Below are 27642 nucleotides of genomic sequence, written 5' to 3'. Positions count from 1 at the left end.
GGGCTGAGGGGGAAAAAGGGGAAGAGAAAAAAAACAAAAAAACAGCAACAACCGGCAGGGCGTTAAAGGCGAAGTGGCGGCGCGCAACCGTTTCCAAAAAGGCTTTGAAGAAAGTCTTTGGGAAAGTTAGTTAGGTAGTCCTCGCGCCGGTTCCTTTGGCAAAGCCGGCCAATACTTCTGATTTACGGGAGGAATCGAAGCAAAAAAAAAAAAAAAAGACAGTTTGCAAAACGTGCATTTTTTTTTTTATTCTGGATTATTTTGGCGAATTCGAGTTTTTTGGGGGGTTTCCCCCCACCCCTAAAAGTACTCCCTTCCTCGGGCTGGCATCCCTTTTAAGCATTTGCAAAGCGTCTCCTGTTAAGCAAACTTCTTTATTAACGAAGGCAAAACAAGCACCGTCGGCGCGCCCCCTCTCGTGGCTTATTTCGCCGCTTTGGAAGAAATTGGAGGGCTAAACAATTCAGCGAAACGAAACGGCAAAGGAACTGCATTGCACGACTGGAAGGCAGCCCCATATAATAAGCATTCCCGGCCGACGAGAGACCACGGAGCTCACGTGGTGCTCTCCAGAGTGCTGGACTCCCCAACTCCTCCTTCACCAAGGACGTCGGAGCAAAGTTCCCAGCACCGTCGAGCCGCGTTTTATTTCTTCTTTTTCACCTATCTCCTCCCCCACAGCCTACAGTTCCCGGCCCCGCCCCTTCGTTAATATTCATAAGTTCACCTCCGCCGTCTTTCCTCTCCAGCGACGGACCGCCCCGCCTCCTCGTTAATATTCATAAGAGAGCTTTCCGCTAGGCTCTAGGCTTAATATTTGCATATTCATAAGACGTTGCGTCAGGATGCCTAAGCTTTCGCGGGCTTTTGATCACGTGACCCTTCATCCGCGCGGAATTCAGGCTCCGGCGGCGCTTGTAGTTTGCAGGGGGTGCTGTTGTTGGAAGAAGCTCGGGAAGCAGAAGAAATGGCGGTAAGAGAGCAACTGACCTGCAAGGGCTTTTCTTGTATTGGTTATTTGCATTTGCGTCCCTTTGGTGGGCAGCCTTTTTTTGGGGTCGTTTGGTGTCCTCTTGTTTTTTTTTTTAACCACTTAGCCGTTCATTTCGTAGTTTTGCTGGTTCGTTTTAGAAGCTGCATCCAGACCTTTTGCCTGGCGGAAATTTGCAGGAAGAGTGAAATTTTAGGCACTTTTCCGTTCATTCGTGCAAAATTCCTGCCCAGCCGTAGACCGGGAGGTCTGTGCCGCCCGTGTCAAACCCCAGGAGGAGTTTAGAAGATGGCAGTAGAAAGAAATATTCTCAGGCACGGCTGTTTTGGAACTGAACCCAAAGGATCTCTCTGGAATTTAAAAAAGAGCAAAAATAAAGAGTCACGCAGTTCTTGCCAGGAGTAGTCAACAGGCGCTTCTCTTAGTCTGTCTCATTTGACCTTCCTTTTGCACATTGAGAAGTTTGGAAAATTCGAACCAAACCAAGTCCTAGGAAAATACAGGTAGACTTCGACTTACAACCACAATTGAGCCCAACATTTCTGTCGTTAAGTGAGACATTTGCTAAGTGAGACATTGGTTAAGTGAGTTTTGGCCCATTTGATGACTTTTCTTCATGGTTGTTAAGTGAATCACTGCAGTTGATGAGTTAGAAACCCGATTGTTAAGTGAATCTGTCTTCCCCATTGACTTTGCTTGTCAGAAGGATGCAAAAGGGTCACGTGACCCCCAGGACAGAGCAAAAGTCGTACATATGAACCGGTTGCCAAGCGTCTGAATTTTGATCGCATGATCATGAGGGTGCCTCAAAGGTCATAACTATAAAAAAGTCAAAAACAGTAAAAAAAAAGTCAAAAACAGTAAAAAAAAAGTCAAAAACAGTCATAAGAGCCTTGGTGGTGCAGTGGACTAAAGTGCTGTTAAGTAGCACTTAGCTACCAGCTGCCTGCAATTACTGCGAGTTCAAATCTCACCAGGCTCAAGGTTGACTCAGCCTTCCATCCTTCCAAGGTAGGTAAAATGAGGACCCGGATTGTGGGGGCAATAAGCTGACTTTGTATAAAAAAGAACACCGCTTGGGGGGGGGGCAAAAAGCCCTACTAAGCAGGTATATACAAAAGTATGAAGGCTATTGCTTAATGCATTGTAAGCCACCCTGAGTCTCCGGAGAAGGGCGGCATATAAATCGAACCAATAAATAAATAAATAAATAAATAAATAAATAAGTCACATTTTTCAGTGCCGTTAACTCTGAACGGTCACTAAACAAACTGTTGTAAATCGAGGGCTACCTGTATACTAACCAAATTCACAGTATATTTTGAACTCTTGTCTGCTGTGTTAGGATTCCTCTGAGTCGAACATGGCTACCAGCCCGGTGCAGAACTCTCGCCGAGGAGAGGCCTTCACATCCAGTCCAGGGAGAGATCTACCACCCTTCGAGGATGAGTCTGAAGGACTCCTGGGGACAGAGGGACTCCCTGATGAAGAGGACGAAGATGGAGAGGAGTTGATTGGTGAAGGGATGGAAAGGTATGGAAACCACCTCCCAGATTCATGTTTTCACATGAAATCTGAGAATGAAACATTTGGCATTATGTCCAGCTAGGTTCTCTTTTCTTGCCTGTTTCATCAATTCAATGTAAATCAGGTCGACTTCAAAGGAGTAAATGTGAAGGTGTTTGTATTTAATACCATAAATTGATATTGGTGTGGCAGTAAATTCAGACTGCATTATTTCATATACAAGACACTCCCACACACATTGTCATACTCCTTGGTCTTTCTCATTCCTTGCTGTTACTGTGTTTCCGTGAAAATAAGACCCTGTCTTATATTTTTTTGAACCCTGAAATAAGCGCTTGACCTTATTTTGGGGGAGGTCTTATTATTTTGGGGTGCGTGGAGCAAGATGGGGCTCCTCTTGCCGTCTTACCTGATTTCCAGCTCTACATTTAAATATTTTCGGGAAGGGCTTATTTTCAGGGGGAGGCTTATTTTAGCGCATGCGCTCAAAAGCCCAATTGGGCTTATTATCAGGGGATGTATTATTTTTGGGAAAACAGGATATCAGCAAATTTGTGCTCTATCAGTTAATCACATACAGTAGTCAATTAGTTGATTATAACTGCATTGCTTGGCTTCCTGCTAATAGTAACTAGTAACCATGATTTTCTTTTCACCATAATCAGTTAAAAAATGTGCAGGGTTCCTGGGATTTGAAGATTGATGTAATGTTTGAGCTAACCTGTTGGGTTTTTTTCTGTTTTTCACAAATATATTATGATTAGATGGAGATCATTTCATTTGGAATATTTATTTATTTAATATAGTATTCTTGATAGATAAGGATGGGAAAGCTTATAACTATGTGTAGACCCACTATGTAAAGGGAGGAGAATTTATCAGGGTTTTTTAAATTTCTTTTTTAAGGGTGGATCTTTTTATGTTTAATGTTAGATTTGCTTGAAATTTGGGTCATTTTTTCCCATTTTTTACATACAATTTTTTCCTTTTTTCTGGATATGTTTTTCTGTTTTGCATTTTATTCTTGTTGATAAACATAAACACAGAAAATGTGCAGGGTTCCTTATTAGTTTGGGAGAAGATAACCGATTGTAACCAAAATTATCCCAACTTCTATCCTGTTTGAAATGCACCTGTTCTAGAACAGTGGTCCCCAACCTTTCCAATTTGGTGGCCCAGCGCAGGGGAGGGGGTGTGAGTGGCACAAGCGCCCTCCACTCACATGAGCAGAGCTTCATGCATGCCTGCAGCCTGGGGATTGGGGACTCCTGTTCTAGAACAGGGCTGTCAAACTCGCGGCCCGGGGGCCTGATGCAGCACGTGCTGGCCACGCCCACACCCGGTTTAGCGCAGGGGGGTCGCGATATGTCACGTGACGACGCTGTGATGATGCGAGTTTGACACCCCTGTTCTAGAATATATAAAGGAATTGTTTCAATTAAGAAAGAAATCAAAGGCTAAGCACTGAGCCAGTTGCTTATGGGCCTCTAAAACTTCCACAAGTATCTGAATGTGCCATCCCTATTCTAGATAATATCTACCTTGATGGATATTGTTAGATAGTTTAAAAGCCATACATTACATGATGTTCAGTTCAAATATCTAATTACAGAACTTAAGTCAAGTGACAAGATGCCATTTGTTGCAAACCTTCAAATTTAAGAGATGAAGTAGAAGTTCATAAGGGCTGGATTTGCACATCTAAATTGCTCTAAATTCATAATTCCCATAGAAGTGTATGAAGTTATTGTAATGGGATATGTAAAAAGTATGCTTAATGGAATGAAATGAAAGAGGCTATAGATGAAAAAAACATATAGAGGAATGATTGCTGCAAGAAAAGAGGAAACTAATACCTTATAGAGAGAGTAAAGAATTAATGCATTTAGTCAGAGGAAGAAATAAGCTTAAAGAGGAAGAGAGAATTTATAGCAAATTTGATGGAAATAACAAAACTTTGCAATGAAATGAAGAGAAATAAAGCCTCTCATAGAGTGAATAAAATGGAAAATAAAAGTGATGATACTACTTGGGATGAAACAAATGTGAAAATGCTAGAACAATACTATTACTACACTGGATGCCACATTAAATCAGTGCTGCAAATGCAAGCAATTGAGAAAAAATATGAAAAGGGAGTCATAAACATTGTGAGAAAGTTGAAAAATGGTAATGCTGCATGTATAGATGCGTTGGGAAATTTAATATTTTTCCTCCCAAATTTTTTTCTTTCCAGTGCATTCAATTGCCACAGAAAACAACAGTACAATTGCAAGGTTTATTGACTCAAAGTTGCACTGTAGTTGTCCCTTTGATATATCCCATTTAGTGTTAGCACAAGTAATTAGAAGCATAGCTCACTGATTAAAATATTTTTTCAACTTTATTCTGTGAATACTGTTTTTATTCTGTTAATTGTTATTGTTTTAATATGTTGTTAGCCAGCCACCCACCCAAAGTTACATTCATGAAATGGATATCCATCTAAAATAGTTAATACATTGATTTAATAAGTGATAGAAGCAAAGAAGCTATCTAAATAAATAATCCATCAGTGCTAAAAGTTGGCTTGTAGCTCTTTGATTCCAGAAAGAAAAGAAATAAGAAGTAATAGCAAACAAGATAACAAGCTGTAGAATGGAATATCTAAAAATGAGGCTCACCCACACTAAGTGCACAGAGAGAGAGAGACAGACAGACAGAGATTCTATTTGTAATAAAAATTTCTGGCCAGCTGCATTCTGTCAATCTTGTAATGGAATATTATAACCATTTAGGAGGAGATTGGGGAGGAAACCAGCTGTTCAATCAATCAGTCAGAAGAATAGAGCTGGAAGGGACCTTGGAGGCCTTCTAATCCAACCCCCTGCTCAAGCAGGAGACCCTATACCCATGATGACGAGCCTATGGCACGTGTGCCACAGGTGGCACGTGGAGCCATATTGGTGGGCACGCGAGCATTGCCCTAGTTCAGCTCCAGCGCATATGCATGCATCAGCCAGCTGATTTTCGGGCTTTCAGTGTCCACTGGAAGTCGGGAAAAAGGCCGTTTCTGGCCTCCTCAGGCTCCTAGAAAGGTTCTGGAGCCTGGGGAGGGCAAAAAATCGGGCCCACTGTACCATCGCGTGCCAAAAGCAGGGGGAGCGCGGGGGTGTCGTACAAGTTATGATATCCAAATATAAATGTCAGATCTGGTGCTTTGCAAAATAAGTAAGGTACTCAGGATGCTTATGCAATGTGGTTGATGAACAAGTTTTTATTTATTTTTTTGTTCAGGGACTATCGTCCTATTCCTGAGCTTGATGTCTATGAAGCTGAAGGTTTAGCCTTGAATGATGAAGATCTGGAAGAGCTAACTGCCAGCCAAAGAGAAGCTGCAGAACGTGCAATGAGACAGAGGGACCGTGAGATGGGTCGAGGCCTGGGCCGCATGCGGAGTGGACTGCTTTATGGTACATTTTTAAATGAATGGGTAGTGATGGCTTGCTTTATGCATTTCCTTAAGTCACACTTAAGACAGTTGCAGTGTCCCACAGTCACATGATTACGATTCCCAGTCAGCTTTCCATAAGCAAAGTCAATGGGGAAGCTTGGAAGGAAAGTTAAAAGTTGTTCATGTTAGTCTCCCCTCACCTGTGCAACCTCCCCCAGTCCCCCTGTGCTTGCACCACATTTTCATCGCCCCCTGTGCATCCTCTCCCACCCAGCAGCAGTGTTCTGACCTAGGCTCCCTTAAAAAGCAGGAAGCAGAGTCTTGGTCCTGGCAAAACCGCTTTAATTAACAGGACTGTGAATTACTTTCATTCACAGTCAGCAAGGCTTGTCCAAACAGTTTTTCAAAGGAATATTTATCGACACACCTTATCTCGCTTGACAAACTGCCACGTAACTTGTTTCCAAACGCAGTGTAAGGCAAAACTTGACACAGAGTCTCTTAGAGTCACGAACAGAACTTTCCACTCTTGAGACAACCGAACGAACGAACGGTTTCCTGCAAAAGCCCCCTCCCCATTCACTCTTCTTTTGTTTCCTATGGGAGGGGCCAATCATCTCCAAGGTGTGGCTTTACTCCCAAGTCGATCCTGCTTTCTTAGTTGTTCTTATCTTCTGGCAGCTCTGCGCATGCGCACACTGGGAACGAGCTCCATCTGTTCCTCTGCCTCACTGTTGTCTATCTCCCTCTCTGCCTCCAATGCAGAGCCCTTGTCCGAGCTTTCCCCAGCCCCCAGGACTGGCCCATGTTCCTCCCCAATATCCTCACTGTCTGACTCGGCTGCCAGCTCAGCTGGCCACCAGCGGGCCACAACAAGCAGCCACACTATGCTGCACCTCCATCACCACTTGCACACCCTCCCGAAGCCTCACTACACTCATGCCACACCTCCCCCACAACTCACACCCTCTCTCCCACTGGCAGAAGCCCCCCACTGTTCTTGCACTGTATTTTCCTCTCACTCATGTGCTCTTCTCTATCTGGCAGTAGCCATTTGCCTCCATCTGAGGCTTTCAATTTCCTGCCAGCTTCCCCATTGACTTTGGCTATTGAAAGCCAGTAGGAAGTTGTGAGAAGGTGCTCACTTAACAATCCATGATCTTCACTTAACAATGGAAATTGGGACTTCAGGGGGTTTGTCGAATGTGGTCACATAACATTGAGCTTGGGGATATAGACATGAAAGTGTATGGCAACCACAAAGGTCCAAGGCATGAGCAACTAAAAAAAAGATCTGGCCAAATAAGTCATGAGCAATTTGATTACCTACAAGACTGATTCTGATTTATTTCTTACTAATAAAAGTCAGTCCCACACTACTCAGTCTTATGAGATATTCTGAGTATATAGCTGATCATTTTAATATTTACTTTCATATGTAAATGGAATGGTTTTTAATTCATAAACCGCTCAGAGTCACTTTAGATAATGAGATGGGCAGAGTATAAATTTGATTACTAAATAAATATACATATGAATGGGATTACTCTTCTTAACCAAGAGTCTTCAATATGTTAAAATTACAACAAACAATAAGAAAGCAAATAAATTAAAAACAGAGAATTTTTAGAATGTAGCAAAATTTGAAAAAAAAATTGCTTGACACTTGAAATAGCATTAAATCAGAAGAGCCGCAGATTCCAAACTGGTGCTCTCCAGATGATACATTTCTCATCATCTCCCAATGGGAAGTTATACATAGCCTCATAAGACATGAGCATCATGTTGAACAAGAAATTGTAGAAATCCAATGTATTTGTGGGGTGATCGTTTGGGGAAAGCTATTAAAAAAGAGGACATCCATCTAAGAGTCCTATCAGAGAATTGATTTAGCTTCATTAACAGTTCTATGTTTATGCAGCTGTCTGATAATCCCTTTTTATTTCCTCTGCTTCTGCCCACCTTTTAAATTCTAGAGAGTGATGATGAAGATGAGGGTCGTCCTTTGCGGAAGAGGCGCCTGGCTGAACGGGCTGCTGAAGGTATGGAGGAAGAGGAGGAAGACATGATCGAAAGCATAGAGAACCTGGAAGACATGAAGGGGCATTCGGTGAGAGAATGGGTGTCCATGGCAGCTCCCCGTCTTGAGATCTACCATCGCTTCAAGAACTTCCTAAAGACCCATGTGGATGATCATGGTCACAATGTCTTCAAAGAGAGGATCAGTGACATGTGTAAAGGTACAACTGTGGGAATGCAAGAAAAGTAGTTTAGAAAACCAGAGTGCTAGTTTCAAATGTTTCTGGTGATGACTCATATTGACCAGTTTCATAACTGCACTAAACCAGTTTTCAAACTAGAATAATACATTGCAAGCCAAACCATTGTTTACAAAACCTATTTGCTGGATTCATACAACATGCTAAACCACAAACCACATAATGGCTTAGTGTGCTGTATGAACTTAGTCATTGCTTGAGATATATTTCTTTTAACTTACATTATATCTCATACCACATGATCATAGCTGGTAGGTGACTTTTCATTAAGGTTCCTGATTATACTATTCAGATGGATCCTAACAAACCACTTAAGACTCCTTTACTGAATAGACATAATATTTGTGGGGTATATCTCAGTTTAATTCTTTTTCCCATGGTTAGAACTATACTGTACCTGTATGGGCTGCACTTTTTCTTCCCTTCCATATCTTTATACTTTTTTTGTAGGTGAATTGTGCTGCAAGAGTTAAGAACAACTATTTAATTATTTTGAATTATAATGCCGGTGTTTAAGTTACTAAAATATTGGCTAGCAGGTTTCTAAGGAACACATCTATTAGAGTAATACCTTTATTCTTAATGTTCATTTTTCTTAGCCATGATGAATAGAATTCCTTCAGTAGAAGCTGACAACTATTTTCACAACAAAAGCATAGTTGTTTTTTTTTAAAAAAGAATACCGAAGTTCAAATAAAACATAAGAAGGACTGCCATATAATGATTGCAAATACATTTTAGAAGGAACCAAATAAACTCATTTTTTTGCATTTCTGCAGTGGTGGGCCTTTTAAAAAAAAAGTCTTCTCTTGGCAGAGAATAAAGAGAGTGTGGTGGTGAATTATGAAGATTTGGCTGCCCGGGAACATGTCCTTGCCTACTTCCTTCCGGAAGCCCCAGCTGAGATGTTGAAGATCTTCGATGAAGCAGCCAAGGAAGTAGTAATGGCTATGTATCCCAAATATGACCGGATTGCTCAGGAAATCCATGTCCGCATCTCACATCTACCTCTGGTGGAGGAGTTACGATCACTTAGGTAAGAAGGCAGTTTAGTATTGAGGTTGGCAGCACTAACTAAACCTATCAAGGCTGTTTAATGATTTATGACCCATAGTTGATTAGGATGTAAGTGATCCAGATGATAAACTATTGAGTAGGTCTCTGGTAGCATTACTGCATCAAGGACAAAAATGAAGAGACTGCCTATTAAAGTGTTCCTCTACAGCAGTGGTTCCCAAAGGGGGCGGTACCCTGGGGGGCAGTGGGATGACTTAGGGTGGCAATAAGAGGCAAGGGGAGCGGCAGGGGGGGTGCTAAGAGGCAAGGGGGGTGGTAGAGTAGTGCTGGAGATGGGCCCCTCGCAGGGCGCAATTCAGCCTGGGGCTCTGTCAGCCGTCAGTCAGCTGAGCACTTCTGGTTCCGGCCCGACTCACCCCATTACCTCCTGCACCTGCACGTACCGTACTCTGGCAGCCACGCTAAGCCTCGTGTGTGCTGCTCTGTTTTGCCTGGCTCAGCAAACTTTCCCTATTTTTTTAAATTAAAAAAGCAGGTTTCTACTACTCCCCCCTTCCCGCAACTGTAACTCTTTTCAAATCAGATGTGAACACACACATATTGTAAGCATTCTGATTTTCAGAGCAGAAATGGCAGAAGCAGAAAAATCAAAGAAGAAATGTAGACAATGTAGTGTGGAATATCTAAAGTATGGATTTATAAACCAGTAGCTGCCACAGTGCCTGCTATGTGAAAAAGTATTTTCTAATGTGGCAATGAAGCCTTCCAGACTGAACGAACATTTGAAGAAGGCACATCCTGACAAAGCAGACAAGAACCTAACTTTTTTTCAATCGCTTCGTGACAAATTTCAAAAGCGCCCAGCACTGTTACGCAATGTTTTACAATGGTTCCTAACAAAACAATGATGGTTTGCGTGCATCATACAACATTTCATTGCTGATTGCTAAGTCTGGAAAGCCACATACTATTGGTGAAGAACTCATCCTACCAGCCATTAGTGAGGTTCTGAGTACTGTTTTGCGTAAGCGGGGTGGTGTCAAACTCGCATCATCACGGCATCACATGTCATAATCGCAACTTTTTTCCCCTTCGCTAAACCAGGTGTGGCCAGTGTGTGACTCATCTGGCCCATGGGCCGCGAGTTTGTCAGCCCCCAGTATAGCATTCCTTCCACCAATTTAGCCCCACAATGACTTGTAAGGGAGGTTGGGCTTTCCATAGCTAAAGTTAATCCAATATTTCATTATTATACCAAGCTATAACCCATCTAATTTGTGTTATTTACTCTGGCAGCTGATCATCAGGGTCTTAGGTGGATACTTATTAGAGGTCATTTTTTAAGAGGAAATGTCTGAATATGAAAACTGGGATCTCCTGCTTGAAAAAGTGCCCTCTATCATTGATTTAAATTGCCTTCCCTCTGTCAGGGTTCCAGGTAACACCCCCAACTAAAGAAGACTTGGAGGCTAGCAATTCCTCAAAGATCCATTTTATTAGAGATGTCATATTAGCACATCTGGGAAAACCCGAATCTGAAAGTTCCCGGGTTTTCCCCACCCAAAAGAAAGTCAAAGACCCATTCCCTGCACCCACATGTTCGTCACATGATCCAATGAATTCATCCGAACTGGAGACATCATCCAGTCACTCCTACCCAGGTGCAGGCTGAAAGTCCTTGATTCCCAGAGAAAAGAATGTTGTTATGGCTATATATCTTCACCAACTCCTTGCAAATCCCTCCTCCCATTTTCCCAGGCACTAAATGTGGCAGCCCTGAAGTTCCAAAGAAAAGATGGCCTCCAAGGCTGACACCCTCCCCCCATTCATGAGTTTTTTGCTTCTCAAAGTTTTGCAGAAATGTGTAAAGAAAATGTAATATTCAACTATTCAAGATCCTTTATATTTGAGCCTTGTTCCTGCTTCTTCTCATAGGCAATTACATCTAAACCAGCTTATCCGGACAAGTGGAGTTGTGACAAGCTGTACAGGGGTCCTTCCCCAGCTCAGCATGATCAAGTATAATTGTACCAAATGTGGTTTTGTCTTGGGGCCTTTCTCACAGTCTCAAAACCAAGAAGTAAAACCAGGATCTTGCCCAGAGTGTCAATCTGTTGGTCCCTTTGATATCAACATGGAAGAGGTAAGCTTTGCTTGATGAGATATTAGGAGGACCATTGTATCTTTGTTCAGACAGTTAAAACTGCATAATTCTTAGATCTTTTGGAAGGGGAGCTGCCTGATGCCTTGGAAGTCTTTTGGTTGTTTGAGGAGCCCAGGTTGAATCCCCTTCTTTACAACAAAGAAGTAGCGCTTTTCCAGGTGCTCATAAATACTAGATTCTATCCTGTAAGACCAAAGACATTCCGAATAGTTCTAACTGGTTGAAGGGAAAAAAGAAGCAACAATCATACCACAATAGGAAGCAATGCAGTCTCTGTCAGTAGGATGAAATTATAGGACAAATTTGTTGATTGAGTTCAGGGAGGTTTGGATATGAAAATTGGAGGCAACAAAGCAGAACCCATGGAAAGGTCCTTAGAATTGCCATGATCCTGAGCAAGCTCACTCTATAAGGAGCTTTGCTTGGAAGAAGTGTGTGGAAAAGGTATGTGTTCATTTAACGCACAGGTAAACTCCACATAAAGCTTACAAGGCCAAAATGATTGTTGAACAATCATAATTCAAAATAAAAACAAATGTAAAACTTTTATGGAGGTGAGTTGAAAGATAGTCTGCTGTGTGTAGATTTGTGTTATATTTTGACAAGTCTCCAAGATGCTGAGGTTTTTCCATTTGCAGCTAAATACAAGTTTGCCTGAGCTGAAGTTTTTCAAATGGATGTGAGGGAAAGCGGTCTTGTATAAACCTCCTTGAATCTAGTGTCTTCTTGTTTAAGGAATGTGCTGAGAATTTTGGTTGCAGAGGGGTTTTTTTGTGCTCCATGAAATTCCTAACTTCAGGTGCTTGATGTCCTGACAGACAGTCTACCAGAACTATCAGCGCATCAAAATCCAGGAGAGCCCAGGGAAGGTGGCAGCTGGCAGGCTTCCTCGCTCAAAGGATGCCATTTTACTGGCTGACCTGGTTGACAGTTGCAAGCCAGGAGATGAGATTGTAAGTATAAGGCCCAGAAAAGCAGGGAATTTGCTGAGGCATATTGATCACAACTTAATCCTGGTTAGAGAATTCAGGAAAGAGCCTTAATGAAAATAAAGCTGCCTCTGGAAGAAGTATTTATTTGTATCCTTTTATTATTTTTACAAATAACTTAAGGCTGTAAACCATACTGTATCCAACAGACCTTCTTCCTATTTTCCCCACAATAACAATCCTGTGAGGGAGATTGGGCTAAGACAGAGTGCCTGGCCCAAAGTCATCCAACTGGCTTTCATAGCTAACACGTGAACTCACAATCTATGTGTAACTTGGTTTTCTGAAGTCCACCAGAATGGCTATATCTTTAAGTTTCTGTGTAGCACATTTCAGCCTGAGTTCCTTGCACTTCCCTTTTTATTTGTCTGCATGATCATCATTTCACTCTATCTTGAGATTCTCAGTTGTCAACTCAGTCGTGGATTTGTTTACTTAGAAATGTGAAAGGAAGTTCCAAAGAACTAGCATTTTCCGCAGAATTGTTTCAATTAATCTGTTTTTAATACAAATTTTTGTTGCTAAGTGTATCAATGTACTCTATGTATCCTAAAAATGTTTTTTCATCTGCATTATTAAAAAGATCCTAAGACCATAACATAGAAATTCTTCCAACACATAACAATAAATGATATTGAATATACATGTTGTCCTTGACTTACCACCAGTTGCTTAGCAACTATTCAACGTTATGACAGGCCTACCTGGGAGCTACATACAACCCACATTCAAAATTCTGATCAATACCCATGATCAACTTTGGGTATTTGGCAACATGGCCATTTACAGCACTTCATGACTGCATTTTATTATAGTTTTGCCAAAAATCAGCATTCAAAATTTCCGTAAAACCATTGCCATAGTGAACCATTAGTTTCATTTAACAATTGGTGCAAAAAAAATAAATAAATCAGGTTGGTCACGTGACCGACCCATTTTATGACCATCCCAACTTAACGTCATCATGGCCAGGCTCCATTGTGATCACAAGTTTGAGGTCTATCTGTCATTAGTTATTTGTTCTATTAGTACTTCACAAATAATATGGTGGTGTCTGCTTTTGTTCATGCTCCTTAAACACTTCCTTTCTCCCTCTTTTTGTCTGCCTTGTCCCTAAATTATACAAATTAATTTAGTGCCAATGACTAAAGAATATCTTGCTCTTGTCTTTTAGGAGCTAACTGGAATATACCATAATAATTATGATGGCTCTTTGAATACTGCGAATGGGTTTCCAGTGTTTGCGACTGTGATCCTGGCCAATCACATCACCAAGAAAGATAATAAGGTGGCCGTTGGGGAGCTCACAGATGAGGATATGAAAGTTATTGTAGGACTGTCTAAAGATGAGCAGATTGGAGAGAAAGTGAGTTTGAAAGTCAAGATACAAGGTTCTGGTTTCTTGTTCCAAGTTCAACATTATGAAAGCTCCAGAGATTAGTAGATTATTAGAATCTAATTACTAGATTACTACCATAGCAGTAGCAGTTCTCCTTCTGTTCCAAGATGATTTCAAGGAGCTGTAGGCACATCTATGAAAGTATTACTATGGGACCTGTTCAGTTTGTGTTTTGTCTGCTTTAATGTTCGGAATTCACACTATCCATACTTGGAATATGTCTAAACAAATTGTTTCATGAGCAATAGGTTTTTTTAGTAAAAATATTACATTTTTACTAAAAGAAATTATTATTTCTATTATTGCTGTTATTTTCCTCCATTACATAGACTCTTATTGTCTCCCAGAAAGAAGAAAAATAATATTCAGAAGAGCAGTAAGCTTTAACAATTAAATCCAACTCAATTAAGTCCATCCCAAAATTTAATCTCAACCACTAAAACCCAACTGAAGAATGGGTGTTAAATGTTTAGATGAACCTTCTCTCTTTTCTTATTTCTTCTACATATATATATATAGTTACATATAATTTTCATTAGATGTTAACCACAAAATCCTTTACAAGGTTGGGTCAATCAGAAGATTTCCTCCCAAAAGTCTTCAGAAGACTTGCTCATTGGCTTCCTTCATTCACAACCTGTGAAATGGAAACTTTCAAAAAGCCTCATGTGTCTGTTACAACTCAGCACTAGCTTTTCTTTATCAAAGTTCCATAGCTTTTATTGGTAATACAAAATGATATATTTCTTCCAGCTAATTGCATTATTGCCCATTTTGTAGAATGCTAGCATTTAATCATTGCCGATATAATCTTTTAAAAATCATCTCCTGTAGGGAGACCTCCAGAAAATCCCAGGACTATAGTCTAGCCAGGGAAATTAAAACATTCTGGAAGGAGCGAGGCCTTACTGCTTTTGTCTTCCCAGACTGATTCCTGGTGACTTTGCTATACAGTCATTGTAGGTTTAATAGGACTTTGCTATAAACTGCGTGCAGAATTGTTAGGCAAGTGAGTATTTTGACCGTATCATCATTTTTATGCATATATTCCATCTCCAAGCTGTATAAACTTGAATGCTTAATGGATATAAGTATATCAGGTGATGTGTATTTGCATGAGGGAGGGTGTGGCCTAAGGGAATCAACACCCTATACCAAGGTGTGCATAATTATTAGGCAGCTTTTTTTCCTCAGGCAAAATGGGCCAAAAAGAGATTTAACTGACATGAAAAGTAAAAAATTATAAAAAGTCTTTCAGAGGGATGCAACACTCTTGAAATTGCTAAGATATTGGGGTGTGATCAGAGAACCAAACGTTTTATTGCAAATTCAGGTTTGAATAATTCTGCAGGTTAATAGTTGCCCGATAATTGTGCACACATAGATATTCCCCTAAGAAAGCCAAAACCTCACTTTTATTTTCTTAAATATTCAGGTTTGAGGCTTATTAACATTTTGGATTGACTGTAGTTCAATAATAAAATTAATCTTCCAAAATACAACTTGCCTAATAATTGTGCAAACAGTGTACAATCATTCAAGGTTTAATAGGAGATTTCCATTGTAGTAGTACTGTTTCACTTTTAGTGTGTCTGTTGATAAATATGTTGGCCATGTATTTGCTTTTCCCAGATCTTTGCCAGCATTGCTCCTTCCATCTATGGGCATGAAGATATCAAAAGGGGGCTGGCTCTAGCCCTGTTTGGAGGAGAACCCAAAAACCCAGGTAAGTTGACCAAAGACACTTCATGATCAATGCTGCTTTTACATGAAGAGCTTTAAGTTGCTAGAGAGGATACCTCTATTATAGCAGAGAGAAATGGCTTGAAAAGATGTTCATCTTTTATTTTTATAGTTGCACATGTCCCTATTAATAAGCTATTCTCCATTTTAGTAATTTATTCCAGAAAATAACAGCAATTTCTTACCACCAAAAAGTTCAAACATGAAATTCCCCCAGTTTTATCTAGTTTGTAAATAAGTATATGTAATAAAGTATGCATACACCACATTTCTTTTTCCGTCTGCCCAGTTTTATCAGAAACTCACCTTATTCTGAAATGAGGTGGAGAGATTCTTTTTCTTTTTTTGTTTTACTATCCTTTGTACTGATGTCTTATTAATCAGAATTAATAGTATGGGGAATACTAGTAAAGCAGACCATTTCTCAATCAGCTTATTTCTTCATATTGCTATATCACTTTATCTGACTACTTCTCCTAGAAAGCAATCAGATATTTTAAAGTATGTAAATGAGCTTTATTTCATATATTATGCTTTAACCCTGCCCTTATAAGCCATATAGTTGATTCTCTTCCTTCATTACCTAGCGGTCCTTATTCAGAGCAACATTATGAATCCTGGTTCAGGGTCACTGGGCGAGCTTCGATGGACCATCTGATCTCAAGTCTCTGAAGTTCTAATGTAACATTTTGTCTCATTGTGCCATCTGCAATTTGGCTCACTGTTCTTTCCATATTAAAACACTACAGGAGGAAAACACAAAGTCCGTGGAGACATCAATATGTTGCTTTGTGGCGATCCTGGCACAGCCAAGTCTCAGTTCCTCAAATATGTGGAGAAAGTAGCCAGCAGAGCGATATTCACCACCGGCCAGGGAGCTTCTGCAGTTGGTCTGACTGCCTATGTGCAGAGACATCCTGTAACCAAGGAATGGACCTTGGAGGCTGGAGCCCTGGTGCTGGCAGACAGAGGGGTGTGCTTGATAGATGAATTTGACAAGGCAAGTATTGGCTTTGGAGGCATGACGTAATTTGGTCAAGCCAGATTCCAGATTCCAACAGTATAAGTTGCTCTAGGTAAGACCTTGAATACAGAAAATGAAGCTGAGAGAGGAGAAGACTGGTTGGATTTTAGGACCTATCTGGAAAGAGTCAGTCCTAAGATCTGGAACTGAGGAAAAACTGCTCGGAATATTAAATCTGGTGGGGGATTTGATCGGTTTGGAGGATGCTGGTTCGAAGATTCTTTAATGTAGTGAAATCTATAAGTGAAGATACCTTGGGGAGAACATAGCACAGTGCTGGTTAATATGCGATGGGAGAAAATGGCTTTGAAACTCAGTATTAACAATTCTAGCTGGAAGATACTTCCTGTCCTTGATAATATTTCTATATCTAGAGGCACTGAACTTCTTAAGACATGCTTTGAATGTGTACATCTGAATTCTGCTTTATTTATTATTGGGGCTAATTGGAGTTTTAACGTCTTTTGCTTGTTCCTCAGATGAACGATCAGGATAGGACCAGCATCCACGAAGCCATGGAACAGCAGAGCATTTCCATCTCCAAGGCTGGCATTGTCACCTCTCTACAAGCTCGCTGCACTGTTATTGCTGCTGCCAACCCCATAGGTATGTGGGGCCCATGGAAGAAAAACTCAAAACTATGGCAAAAAGTTCCACATATTGTGTTAAACTTCCTGTTTAAAAACTTCCTGTCTTTTGGATCCTGAAAGGAACGAGAGCATGCACTGTTTTTGTTTTTGTTTTTTAAAAAAATGCTTCTTTTCCTATTCTAGGCGGGCGCTATGACCCTTCTTTGACTTTCTCAGAAAACGTTGACCTGACCGAGCCCATCATATCTCGCTTTGATATCCTGTGTGTGGTCAGGGACACTGTGGATCCTGTTCAGGTAGGTTCTGCCTATTATTAGACTTAAGGAAGGTTAATGAAGGGCCTGTCATTTTAATACTTACTGAATGAAGAAGGGAGTTACATAAAATGGAATTGGCTAATACCATTGACCTCGTGTCTATCTTGGGAAAGCAAAACTCACAGGAACACTTTGATAAGCATACAGGCAGTCCTCAAACTGCAACCTTTGAATCAGTGACAGTTTGAAATTACAACTTTGCTGAACAAATGGTGCTTACAACCAGTCCTCATATTCTGGCTGTCCCAACACTCCCATGGCATGTGCTTGCAATCTGTGTGCTTGGCAACCAGTTCGCACATAGGACTGGGTTGTAGCACCCCACAATCACATGATCAGCATTTGCAACCTTCCTGCTGGTTTCCCCAAAAAGTCAATAGGAGAAAACGGCAGAGAAGAGGTTGCTATTCTCCCCAATCTGCATACTCTTCCAACATTGCACTCACACCATGCCAGCTATTTGCACACCTTTCTGGACTCACACTACACCCACGCTGTGCCTCTCTTGCACCCTCCCTGAGGCTCGCTGCAACACCCTCTTCATCTGCTCCTACCACTCACCTGTCCACTGGCCCGAGACTTTCAACTTCCTGATGGCTTCCTCATTGACTTTGGTTATGGGAAGGGCACAACACCTTAACAATTGTGCAACAACTGGGACTGCAGAGATTGTTGTGGCTAAGCAACTTTATGAATGCATCGCTTAGAGACAGAAATTCCCATCTCGATTGCCATCGTAACTCAAGGACTACCTGTTCTTGTCAAAAATCCATTCAGGCAATTTGGAAAATTAACTTTTGAGATTATCTTATAGTAAATGATATAAAATCAGTGTTTTGTATTTGTTTTTCTTTTTTTCAATTCTTTCTGGAAGGATGAGATGCTGGCTCGATTTGTTGTCAGTAGCCACATTAAGCATCACCCAAACAGCAAGGATGCAGTAAATGGAGAGTCTCAAGAGATTATCCTCCCTAATTCTTATGGCGTAGAGCCTATTCCACAGGAGGTCCTGAAGAAATACATTATTTACGCAAAGGAAAAAGTCCATCCCAAACTCAACCAGATGGACCAGGACAAAGTGGCCAGGATGTATAGTGAACTCAGGAAAGAATCCATGGTAAGCAACCAGGGAGGTGGGAAATCCTATGTTTCAGAGAGAGACTGTCACCTGCAGAATCACTACTCCTCTCACCAGTTAAATGGAGCTGGAAGAAATGTTGGTCCCGATAAATCTGAAATCTGGTTCTTTTTAGAAGCAGCCATTTAATTACAATGGTTCATGAAAAAGTCCCCAAATCTATAAATCAGTACTGGCCTTATTAGAACCCACCCAAAGAATATGCAAGTCTTTATCTTCTTCTGAATTCTTTACTGCTTAATTTGTCCCTGAAAGCTAGATACAATTGTTCACCAAAATATCTGCCAATAACTATTGCATCAGTGTATATATAAAACCTGTCCTTTGGGTTATAGAAACATCTAGCCTGATCTTTGGACTTTGTTCTCCCATCCTTGGGGTTTGTTTGTTTGTTTTGACAACTTGTCTAATAGAGAGAACTGATAGCATTTTGGCTAGATGTCAGCTCAAGGATCAAAGAAAAAAGGTCCGGATTCCTGAAAAAAAGAAGTAGTGGGAATAACCCCTAAGGAGGCATATTCCTTATAATCTATGCAATGCACTAGTTTGCCAGCAGATGGCAGAGTCCTCCATTAATCATTGATGCCTTTTAAACAGACTTTTTTAGTGGGTTTTTTTTTCCTATTTACTATCTCCTATGCACCGTTATTTGTTTTTAATTAGCTCCATGCAGCATTAACAGCTCCCCAGAGTAGAAAGGCAGGCTGTAACTTAATGGTGTGCAATTTCAGCCAGTTTCTGAATCACTTTGTGTGGCAGAACAAGGACCACACTCTAAAATTGGCTGAGGACAGGATCCACTATGGATAAGGTCAGATGTTTTAAGAAGTAAAGTAGATGTCTTAAGCCTGTCAGTCTTTAAGGCATCCATTGATCCTCTTCAAAGCTCCCCAGCTGCTTTTTAGGGCACATTTAGGTGGGGCATATGGGAGCATAAAAAGGATGCTGGCAAGTCACATGCCATTCTTGGGATGCCCTTTTCTGCATTGCTGGAATCAGTCATCAGGGCCTTTCCCTTTTCTTTCTGCAGGCAACTGGGAGTATCCCCATCACAGTGCGTCACATAGAGTCCATGATCCGAATGGCGGAGGCTCATGCTCGCATGCACCTGCGGGATTACGTGGTGGAGGACGATGTCAACATGGCCATCAGGGTCATGCTGGAGAGTTTCATCGACACACAGAAGTTTAGTGTTATGAGAAGCATGCGGAAGGTATGCAGAGATGTGGATCCTTTCGTTGTGGTGGTGGTTTCATTTGGGATTATGGAAAAATACCACGAGAATTTAAGACCTCCAGTGAGGATTCAGGGAGCCGACTTTAAACAAGGACTCAGATGTTATCTTGGACACTGTTATGCACTGCACACTGTTATGGACAGTAAATTATAGACTCTTTCTATTGTCTCCATTATTGTGTGTATAGTATGTTGAAACTTATCCTAGTCAACTGGAAATTGCAGGAAAAGATTGATAGAGAAATTACAATAATTCTCCCAAATTATCCAGAATCTCTAGGTATCCATGCAGAGTCTCTTAGGACAAGTAAGACTGTCAGCTAAACTAGCAGTTTGATCTTAGAAGATGGTGAAATCTCAGGCTGAAAACAAAGAATATTATTTCTTGCTTAAAAGCATTTCTTTTTGGATTGTTCAACAGATGAGTAAATGCCCTGCTTGGACCTCAATGAATCCCAGTAATGAATCCTAGAAAATGCTGCCAAATGGCAAAGGAATAGGCTAAGGGCCCTGTCATCCACACTCCTGATGAATGAAATAGCTTTTGAAATGAGGGTTGGACGCCGGAGACACTAAAGTTAATATTAGAATTGGGCCAACTTGAAAGGCCTTTGATGTGATCAGAGAGATCAATTTCTAATCCACTCTTTAGGGAATTTACTGAGCGATCTCAGATCAACCTTAGTTTGGAAGGCTAAAATATGAATAAACAACCATATTCATTATCCTGAACTTCTTGATGGAGTGGTGAGATTAAAACATACAGTGAATAAAAAATTATGTTCTGTATGCATGTCTAGGCAGCTTATAGACAACTTTGAATCAGTTGAGTGCTTACAAAATGTGAGTACTTTAACAACGTTTTTGCCTGCTTTCAGTCCAGAAGGTCCAGAAATTTGAAGGTTATTTCTTACTCTTATGTTTCTGCCCTCCCCTATAAAAATCAAATGTAGAAGAAAAAAAATTATATTGCCCATTTTAGTATTTGACAAAGTTATTTCTGTGATCCTTGCTTTGATTTAGTAATTATCTCTCCCATTTTGATGGATAGATGAGTGGCCTGTTGTTCTTTCTGTACTGGGGGCCTGTCCTCCTGGAGGCCATGAGTTCTTGGGCAAGAATGGATGGAGGATGGTTGAGTTCCTTGAGGGGCAAGATGGATTGTTAGGGTATTGAGTTGGGTATGCGTATGATTGGGCATTAGCCTGAGAGGAAGGAGTAAAAGGGTGGGGTGATGGTTTACAGATAGCGGGCAGGAACATTGGGACAGGGATGGGTAGAAGGAGACATGGTGGGAACCTGGGGCAGGTTCCACCTTGAATGAGGGCACCAATCTGGTGTGTCTCATCAAAACCTGATGGGCCCAGAGCGGAGTGTCCACCTGGGTTTCAGGGTTTCCATCAACTGAGACCCCAGGAAAGAGATGGAGGTGTTGTTATTGCTGTCCATGAAACCCTGAGAAGCTCTGCTCCGTGGATAATCAGATGTGAGACAGTCTTCTGAAGGTGGGCTCTGGTAGGCAATTCAGATTGTTGTTCGTTTTACCACCCTTTCTGCTATCCAGCATCATCCCTGCCTGAATATTGGTAATTAAGTTCCATTGCTAGGCTGGTGACAGAATCCTGGAGTCCGTTGGGGATTTTAATCTGTTGCCATGCGATGTTGGCCTTGGGGTAGTCCTGACCTGTATGGATCTGTCCCAAGTCATTGATGGTCCATTTTGGTTTTTACCTTAATTGTTTTTATTGGTTTTGAATTGTATTCTGATTAATTTTATTATGTTGTGAGCCACCTAGAGACATTTGGAGTTGGGTCTGTGTCTTAAGTCAAATAAATTAAACAAACTAGGGGTAAAATTCAGTGAGATTAATTTGTAATTCATATTTTAAATGCTTGCTCATTAAACTACCAAAATTCCAGCTTCAAAAACTTTTTTTCAGTTAACTGTGTATTATTATTCCATTCTTGCCTGGGGTTTAATACAAATAAGCAAACAAACAATCAAATAAATAAATAAATAAATAAAGTCCTGGGAAAGTGTTTTGGGATCTTTTAACTTTTTAACTATTCAGTAACCAAACTTTTTTTGGAAAGCTGTTTGCTCCCTTAAGAAAATAAGAGTGAATCCTCAAGTGTGCCTTCAGTAGGCCAGTATTGTATTTAAAATAGATGGTGATTAAAATCCTTTTATTTACATCAGAGACATTCATTTTTTTATTGAAACAGCTTTAGAATGTTCCGTTTTTCAACTGTGATTTGTGCCTTTATCATCTCTCCCTTGATTATTACAATTCACTCTATGTGGAATCGCTCTAGGAGATTATATACAATGTACTTAGTAGTTCCTGTTGTCTAGTCGGTAGAAGCTAGTCCAGCAGCAGAATGCCAATTTTCTGCAGTTGCATTGTCTACTGGAAAATTCGGTCAGTCTGCTTCAAGATGCTGGTTATCCTTTATAGGCTTGGCTCCTTGCTCACTCTAAGGACATAGAATTTGCTCACCTGATACATGCAACGTGAAAGGGGATGTTGCAGATTTTTCCCCTGACAACCATTAAAGGAAACTTTTTTGTTGGGACCTTAGTCCCCTCACCCTAAAACAGTTCACATCCCTCCAGGTGAGCATGGCTCTTTTCTTATTAACATTTCAAAAGCACTGTAAAAAAAAACCTGTGTTTTTCAGTGAGGATTGGTAATGAGTAGGGAATCAGTGGAGTGACTGCTTGGGGATGTTGCTATATTTGTACTAGCTGGGATGCTTTGCTTTGTCTGCATGGATTCATTTTGCTGTAAGCTTGCTAGAGTTGCTTGTTAAAACCTATAGGTACATTAAAATAGATAATTTCAAATTGCTTTTGGTTCATTCCTGACCTCCCCTCTTGTTCTTTGTTGCACACAGACTTTTTCCCGATACCTTGCCTTCAGGAGGGATAACAACGAGCTCTTGCTGTTCATTTTGAAACAACTTGTATCAGAACAGATGACGTATCAGAGGAATCGCTATGGAGCACAACAGGACACCACTGAAGTGCCGGAGAAAGACTTAATTGATAAGGTATGGAACATCATTCCCTTTTGTGGACATTGTACCAAGACTAAATCTAGTCAATTTTGGTTTCCCTTTCTAAGTGAGCACTTTTCTTTTGTTGCAAAGAAAAGCATGAGATGTTAGAACAACAGGAAAGTTGCTCTCTTCTGGGGTTACATTTTTGTATTGTTCTGAACCCCAAAATGTGAGAAATTAGTGGTCAGGATCACAAGGACATCATGAAGAGGGAATGATCTCACTGGAAGGAGAGAAATTGGGGAATATATATATATGTGTGTGTGTGTGTGTGTTGTCGCTGTACTGTGCTGTGGTTTTGCATCCAACAGGATTTTGGGATGTTGAATAGACCCATTTTATTTTCTGTGAAAAAGACGTAAAAATTGCAATGCATGCTTTGTTGTCAAATATCAGTGTTACCTGTAAAGAGGAAATTATCTCTTTTAATGTAATTATCTATTTTCCCATATGGTACATTCAATACAGTGGTGGGTTCCACCCAGTTCGGCCCAGTTCCGCCGAGCCGGTAGCGGTGACAATATGACATCACCAAACCGGTTCTCCCCCTCACCCCCCCCCGTGTTATTCTTACCTTTTATTTGGCCCCACCCCCAATCTATTGCAGCCTCCTGAGTCCCAGCTGATAGCTAGAAGGAAAAAAACTACTTAAACTCTTGCTGTGGGGCTTCAAAGGGCCGCCCTACAGCTGATCAGTGTTAAAAGAAAACAAATGAGTAGACTGGTGTGTACAAAAATAAATGGGTAGACCAGTGCCTGCAAAAACAAATGAGAGGACCGGTACAGCACTGCAAGCAGTTAAAAGCCTGGTAGACCAGTACCTCTGCTAAATCCTAAATGTCACATGACCAAGCCACACCCACAAAATAAGCCACACCCACAGGACTGGTAGTAAAAAAATGTAGAACCCACCCCTGATTCAATAGAACAATCCTGCCTTGTCCAAGTGGACTACTGTGATGAGTAGTCACATGGGGCTGCCCTTGAAGAATATCTAAAAACTGCAGGTGGTTCAGATTGTGGCAGCATGCACAATTACGGATGTACCTTGGTTAGCCTCTGCTTTGCAAGCTGTATTAGCTTTCATTATGCTTCCAGGTGCAGCTAGGTCAGGGGTCTGTGACCTTAAATACTCAAAGAGCCATTTGGACCCATTTCCCACAGAAAAGAAAACACCGGGAACCACAAAACCTGGGTGGGCGTGGCCAACTTGATGTCACTCACTTCCACCAGTCAAATGACACCACCCTAACCACGCCTACCCAGCCAGTCATTAGGGCAGAGAACCAGTTGTTAAAAAACACCAGGAACCACAAAATCCTTTTGACATATCTCTCTCTCCCCTCCCTCCCCCCTCTCTCTGTATCTCTCTAGGTCTCTCTCTCTCCCCCTCTCTCTGTATCTCTGTGTCTCTGCCCTGGCTGCTTATCCCATCCCCTGCCGTCGCCCTTACCTTCTCAGGCCAAGCGAGGAGTGACCGGGAGGGGAGGGCGAGGGGCAGGGCCAGCCAGTGGTGGGATCTCCTGACAGGGAGCCACAGCAGAGGGCCCAATGAGCTGCATGCGGCTCTGGAGCCGAAGAAGGTTGCTGACCTCTGGGCTAGGTGATTGTCACCTAGAATGCTCTTCATGGCATGGGACAGTCTCTACAATATCCCGTTTAGGTCTGACAGAAAAGGCAAGCTAGACATTCTGACAATTAAGGAATATTATCTTATGGGGTCCAGGAAGTGTGTCTTTTCTGCTGCAGCATCTGCCTTTTGGAACACCATGCCCCCACCCACCCCCCTCAAGATTCAGTTGACCCCAATTATGCCAAACTGCCAGAAAGCATTGAAGACATAGATTCTTCCAGATTCAATTCCAAATTCAGTAAAACAAAATCACATTTTGGATTCTGTTTATATATGTTGTTAGCTGTTTAGAATTGCTGAAGTGAGGTGAGCAATCATTTAAATTAGACAGACACAGATATTGTGAATAGTGGATATTGCAGATCAATAACCATATGTAAACATTTATCCTGACCAAATTATATGTTTCAGTGAACAATATCTTAATGCAGAGAAGCTGCCACAACCTCTCTCTGAAAATTTGATCGTCACTTAACTATCCATGTCCCTCTCCCTTTCTCTTTGCCAGGCCCGTCAAATCAACATCCACAATCTTTCTGCCTTCTTCGATAGTGATTTGTTCAAGATGAACAAATTCAGCCGTGACATCAAGCGGAAATTAATTGTGCAAAATTTCTGAGGCAATGACTTCGCAAGCGGTTGGAGACAAAAGCAGTTCAGAGCTATGCTTCCTCTTCTGTTGCAGCAACACGTGGCAATCCTCAAGGCTCTTCCTTATATCTATTTCAGAAAAGAACTAGGAAACTGCTCTGCTGAAAGGCCTGTAAATAGAATAAGAATAGAATGGAATGGTCCTGTGGTTAAAAAAAAAAAAAAAAAACAGAACCTGCATTTGCTGGATGAAGCCCCAGAGGAATTGTTTCCTATTGGCCTCATTTTGGAAATTGGACTTGACATTGGTAGTGGTGAATGGGTCATCTCCAATAAGCAGTACCGCTGTTCTCAAGTTCACTTTAAAGCATCTGCGGCTTTCCATTTCCTCTCATTGTACCCTGCTTATTGTTTCATGTGCTTGTGTATGAAAATTGAAAACAGCCTGTGTTGAAGATTAGTAGAAATTCACATTTTGTCTTCCTTTTAGAACTATGTTATGCTTTATGCCAAAACAGAGATGTACAAAATTAGTTGGCGTGGCACCGACATGCCAGGAGCACCCCAAAATCATGTCAAGCAGTTCAGCAGCATGGGCCAGAGAAGGTTTAGCACAGTTCTGCAGAAGTTATCTTCCCAAAGTAATATTTTTTACATATCCCTGAAAATGTTTTTTCTCATATATTTGCCCAATAAAGATGTAATAGGAAAACATTTACTAAAAAATATCCCCAAAGATATTAAAATAACTTCTTAAAAATAAAGGCAGAAATTGGCTTGCTGTTTAAAAAGTTCTATATTCCAAAATTCACTGCTTCACATTTTAACAATATGCTTTTTGAATAATATTTATCATTTTTCCTCTGTTGTTTGAACTCCTGTTGTAATAAAGATAACTTAAAGCCAGTGTAACACTTAAACTTTACAAATCCATTTTTATATCAGCTTTGGCTGGAGATGGTACTTCATCAAATACCTGGGTTCTCCCCAGCTTTTTAGCAAGCGGAATCAGAAAGAGTAAATGTCTAAAACCCAACTTTTATGCAGAAGCAAGATTTCTTCTGGAAAAATAGCAGGAATGAATTGTTCACCAGTAACTAATACCTGTCCTGAATTTTTGATACAAGATATTAAATGCTAAAGATAGAACATCTGTATGTCCCTCCTAATGCAAAATGTTTCTTTTGCACTAGATGTTGATTATTGCTGAGAGATGAGGGGTGAAGTAAATAAAGAAGTAAATACAGCAAGCTTTAGGCTTGCCTACCCATGATCTAAATCACCAAGCCAAGAACCTCTGATTTTATTTCCACTTTTGTGCTTTAAATTATTTCCTGTTTAGAACTCTTCTGAATGTTCACAACCCAATTCTATGGAATGGAATGGTCGTTCTCTTCTACTGTGTTTGTAGTTCCATTAGTAACTTTTCATGTTGTGTCTATTTTAAGGGGATCTCCGAGAAGTCTACTTGAGAGAGAATCCTGTTTATTATGCAACATCGCCTACATATCGCTGCAATCTAGAAGTTCTAACCTTTTTCTTAATAGGCTCTAGTGTTTGATTGATTTCAAATATATTCAACGGTAATGTAATGGTTTACCTTTAATTTCCAGAATGTTCAACATTGCCAGATGCCTTATGTAGACTAATAAAAAAACATAAAAATAGAATATCCATTTTTGCGATACAGTAGTAGATAAATACTTTCTATGGAAAAGTCGAAGTACAGACCTAGATTTTTAGCAATATGTTGTCGGCTCCATTGCTGCTGAAAGAGCTACTTGGATTGTTACAAGAACGGAGTTCATTTTTCCCAACCTGGTGCTCAATTCCATACGACACTGTGTTTGAACCTAGAACTCTTGATCTGATATCCTCAGTGAAGTCCAAAACATTAGAGGCTCAAGGTTTTATTCCCAGTATAGCATGTAGTTCTGAGGACCAGAAGATTGTGTTGATGCCAACAAGTATATACATCCTATTCATGCATTTTGAATGCAATATTAATGTCTAGGCCATGCTGACTGAGAAATATTTTCAAAATTTGGGTTTTTTTTTTTTTTATTATTCATTGTTCATACATACACATTTAATCAAGGCAGTATGTAATCTTTGAAATATAACAAAAGCAAAACTAAGAAAAAATCCTACCTTATATTTTATACTTAACAATAGTTGAAATAGTTTTCCAAGTCTCTGGTATATTTTCTCCTGTAAAATAAAATCATATTTTGCAAAGCTTATAAAAAGTTCATCCTCAACACATTTATAATAACCCAATAACCCATCTCATCCAGGAACGTTTCCCTGGTTTAATCTTTTTTATAGCTTCCATCTCTTAAAAGTCCATTCATAATCTGTATTGTGAACTGTTGTGAAGGGCTTGCCACAGAGGTTGTGCTGTAGGTGCCCTTTTATGACCATACAACCAAACTACCCTAGTGGTCGCTCTCCAAGTCTGGCCTCTCCAACTTTTAGCTGCTCTTTCCAGCCACAGGAGCAGAGCTC

General features: G+C 40.7%; 1 protein-coding gene across 1 annotated transcript; it reads left to right on the top strand.

Annotated features, from left to right (window-relative positions):
- The first annotated feature begins 17 nt into the window (after positions 1-17).
- On the top strand, positions 18-26804 carry MCM2 (minichromosome maintenance complex component 2). Its single transcript, XM_034431527.3, has 16 exons — positions 18-973; positions 2337-2524; positions 5795-5970; positions 7928-8191; positions 9047-9266; positions 11183-11390; positions 12230-12364; positions 13575-13766; positions 15432-15525; positions 16292-16542; positions 17046-17172; positions 17340-17452; positions 18348-18590; positions 19642-19824; positions 22746-22901; positions 25052-26804. Exons 1-16 carry the CDS (start codon positions 968-970, stop codon positions 25160-25162), a joined length of 2667 nt encoding a protein of 888 aa, XP_034287418.1. The 5' UTR covers positions 18-967; the 3' UTR covers positions 25163-26804.
- Positions 26805-27642: the final 838 nt, after the last annotated feature.

Source organism: Pantherophis guttatus, chromosome 2 (genome assembly GCF_059756535.1).
Source record: "Pantherophis guttatus breed Tessera chromosome 2, ASM5975653v1, whole genome shotgun sequence".
In the NCBI taxonomy this organism is placed as follows: domain Eukaryota; kingdom Metazoa; phylum Chordata; class Lepidosauria; order Squamata; family Colubridae; genus Pantherophis; species Pantherophis guttatus.
The sequence above is the reverse complement of the archived record's forward strand: the minus strand, read 5'-3'. Positions and strand labels throughout refer to the sequence as shown.

Coding starts and splice junctions, on each gene's coding strand:
- MCM2 (XM_034431527.3), top strand. Junction 2,525..5,794: donor ATTGGTGAAGGGATGGAAAG/GTATGGAAACCA, acceptor TTTTTTGTTCAG/GGACTATCGTCCTATTCCTG. Junction 19,825..22,745: donor TTATGAGAAGCATGCGGAAG/GTATGCAGAGAT, acceptor TGTTGCACACAG/ACTTTTTCCCGATACCTTGC.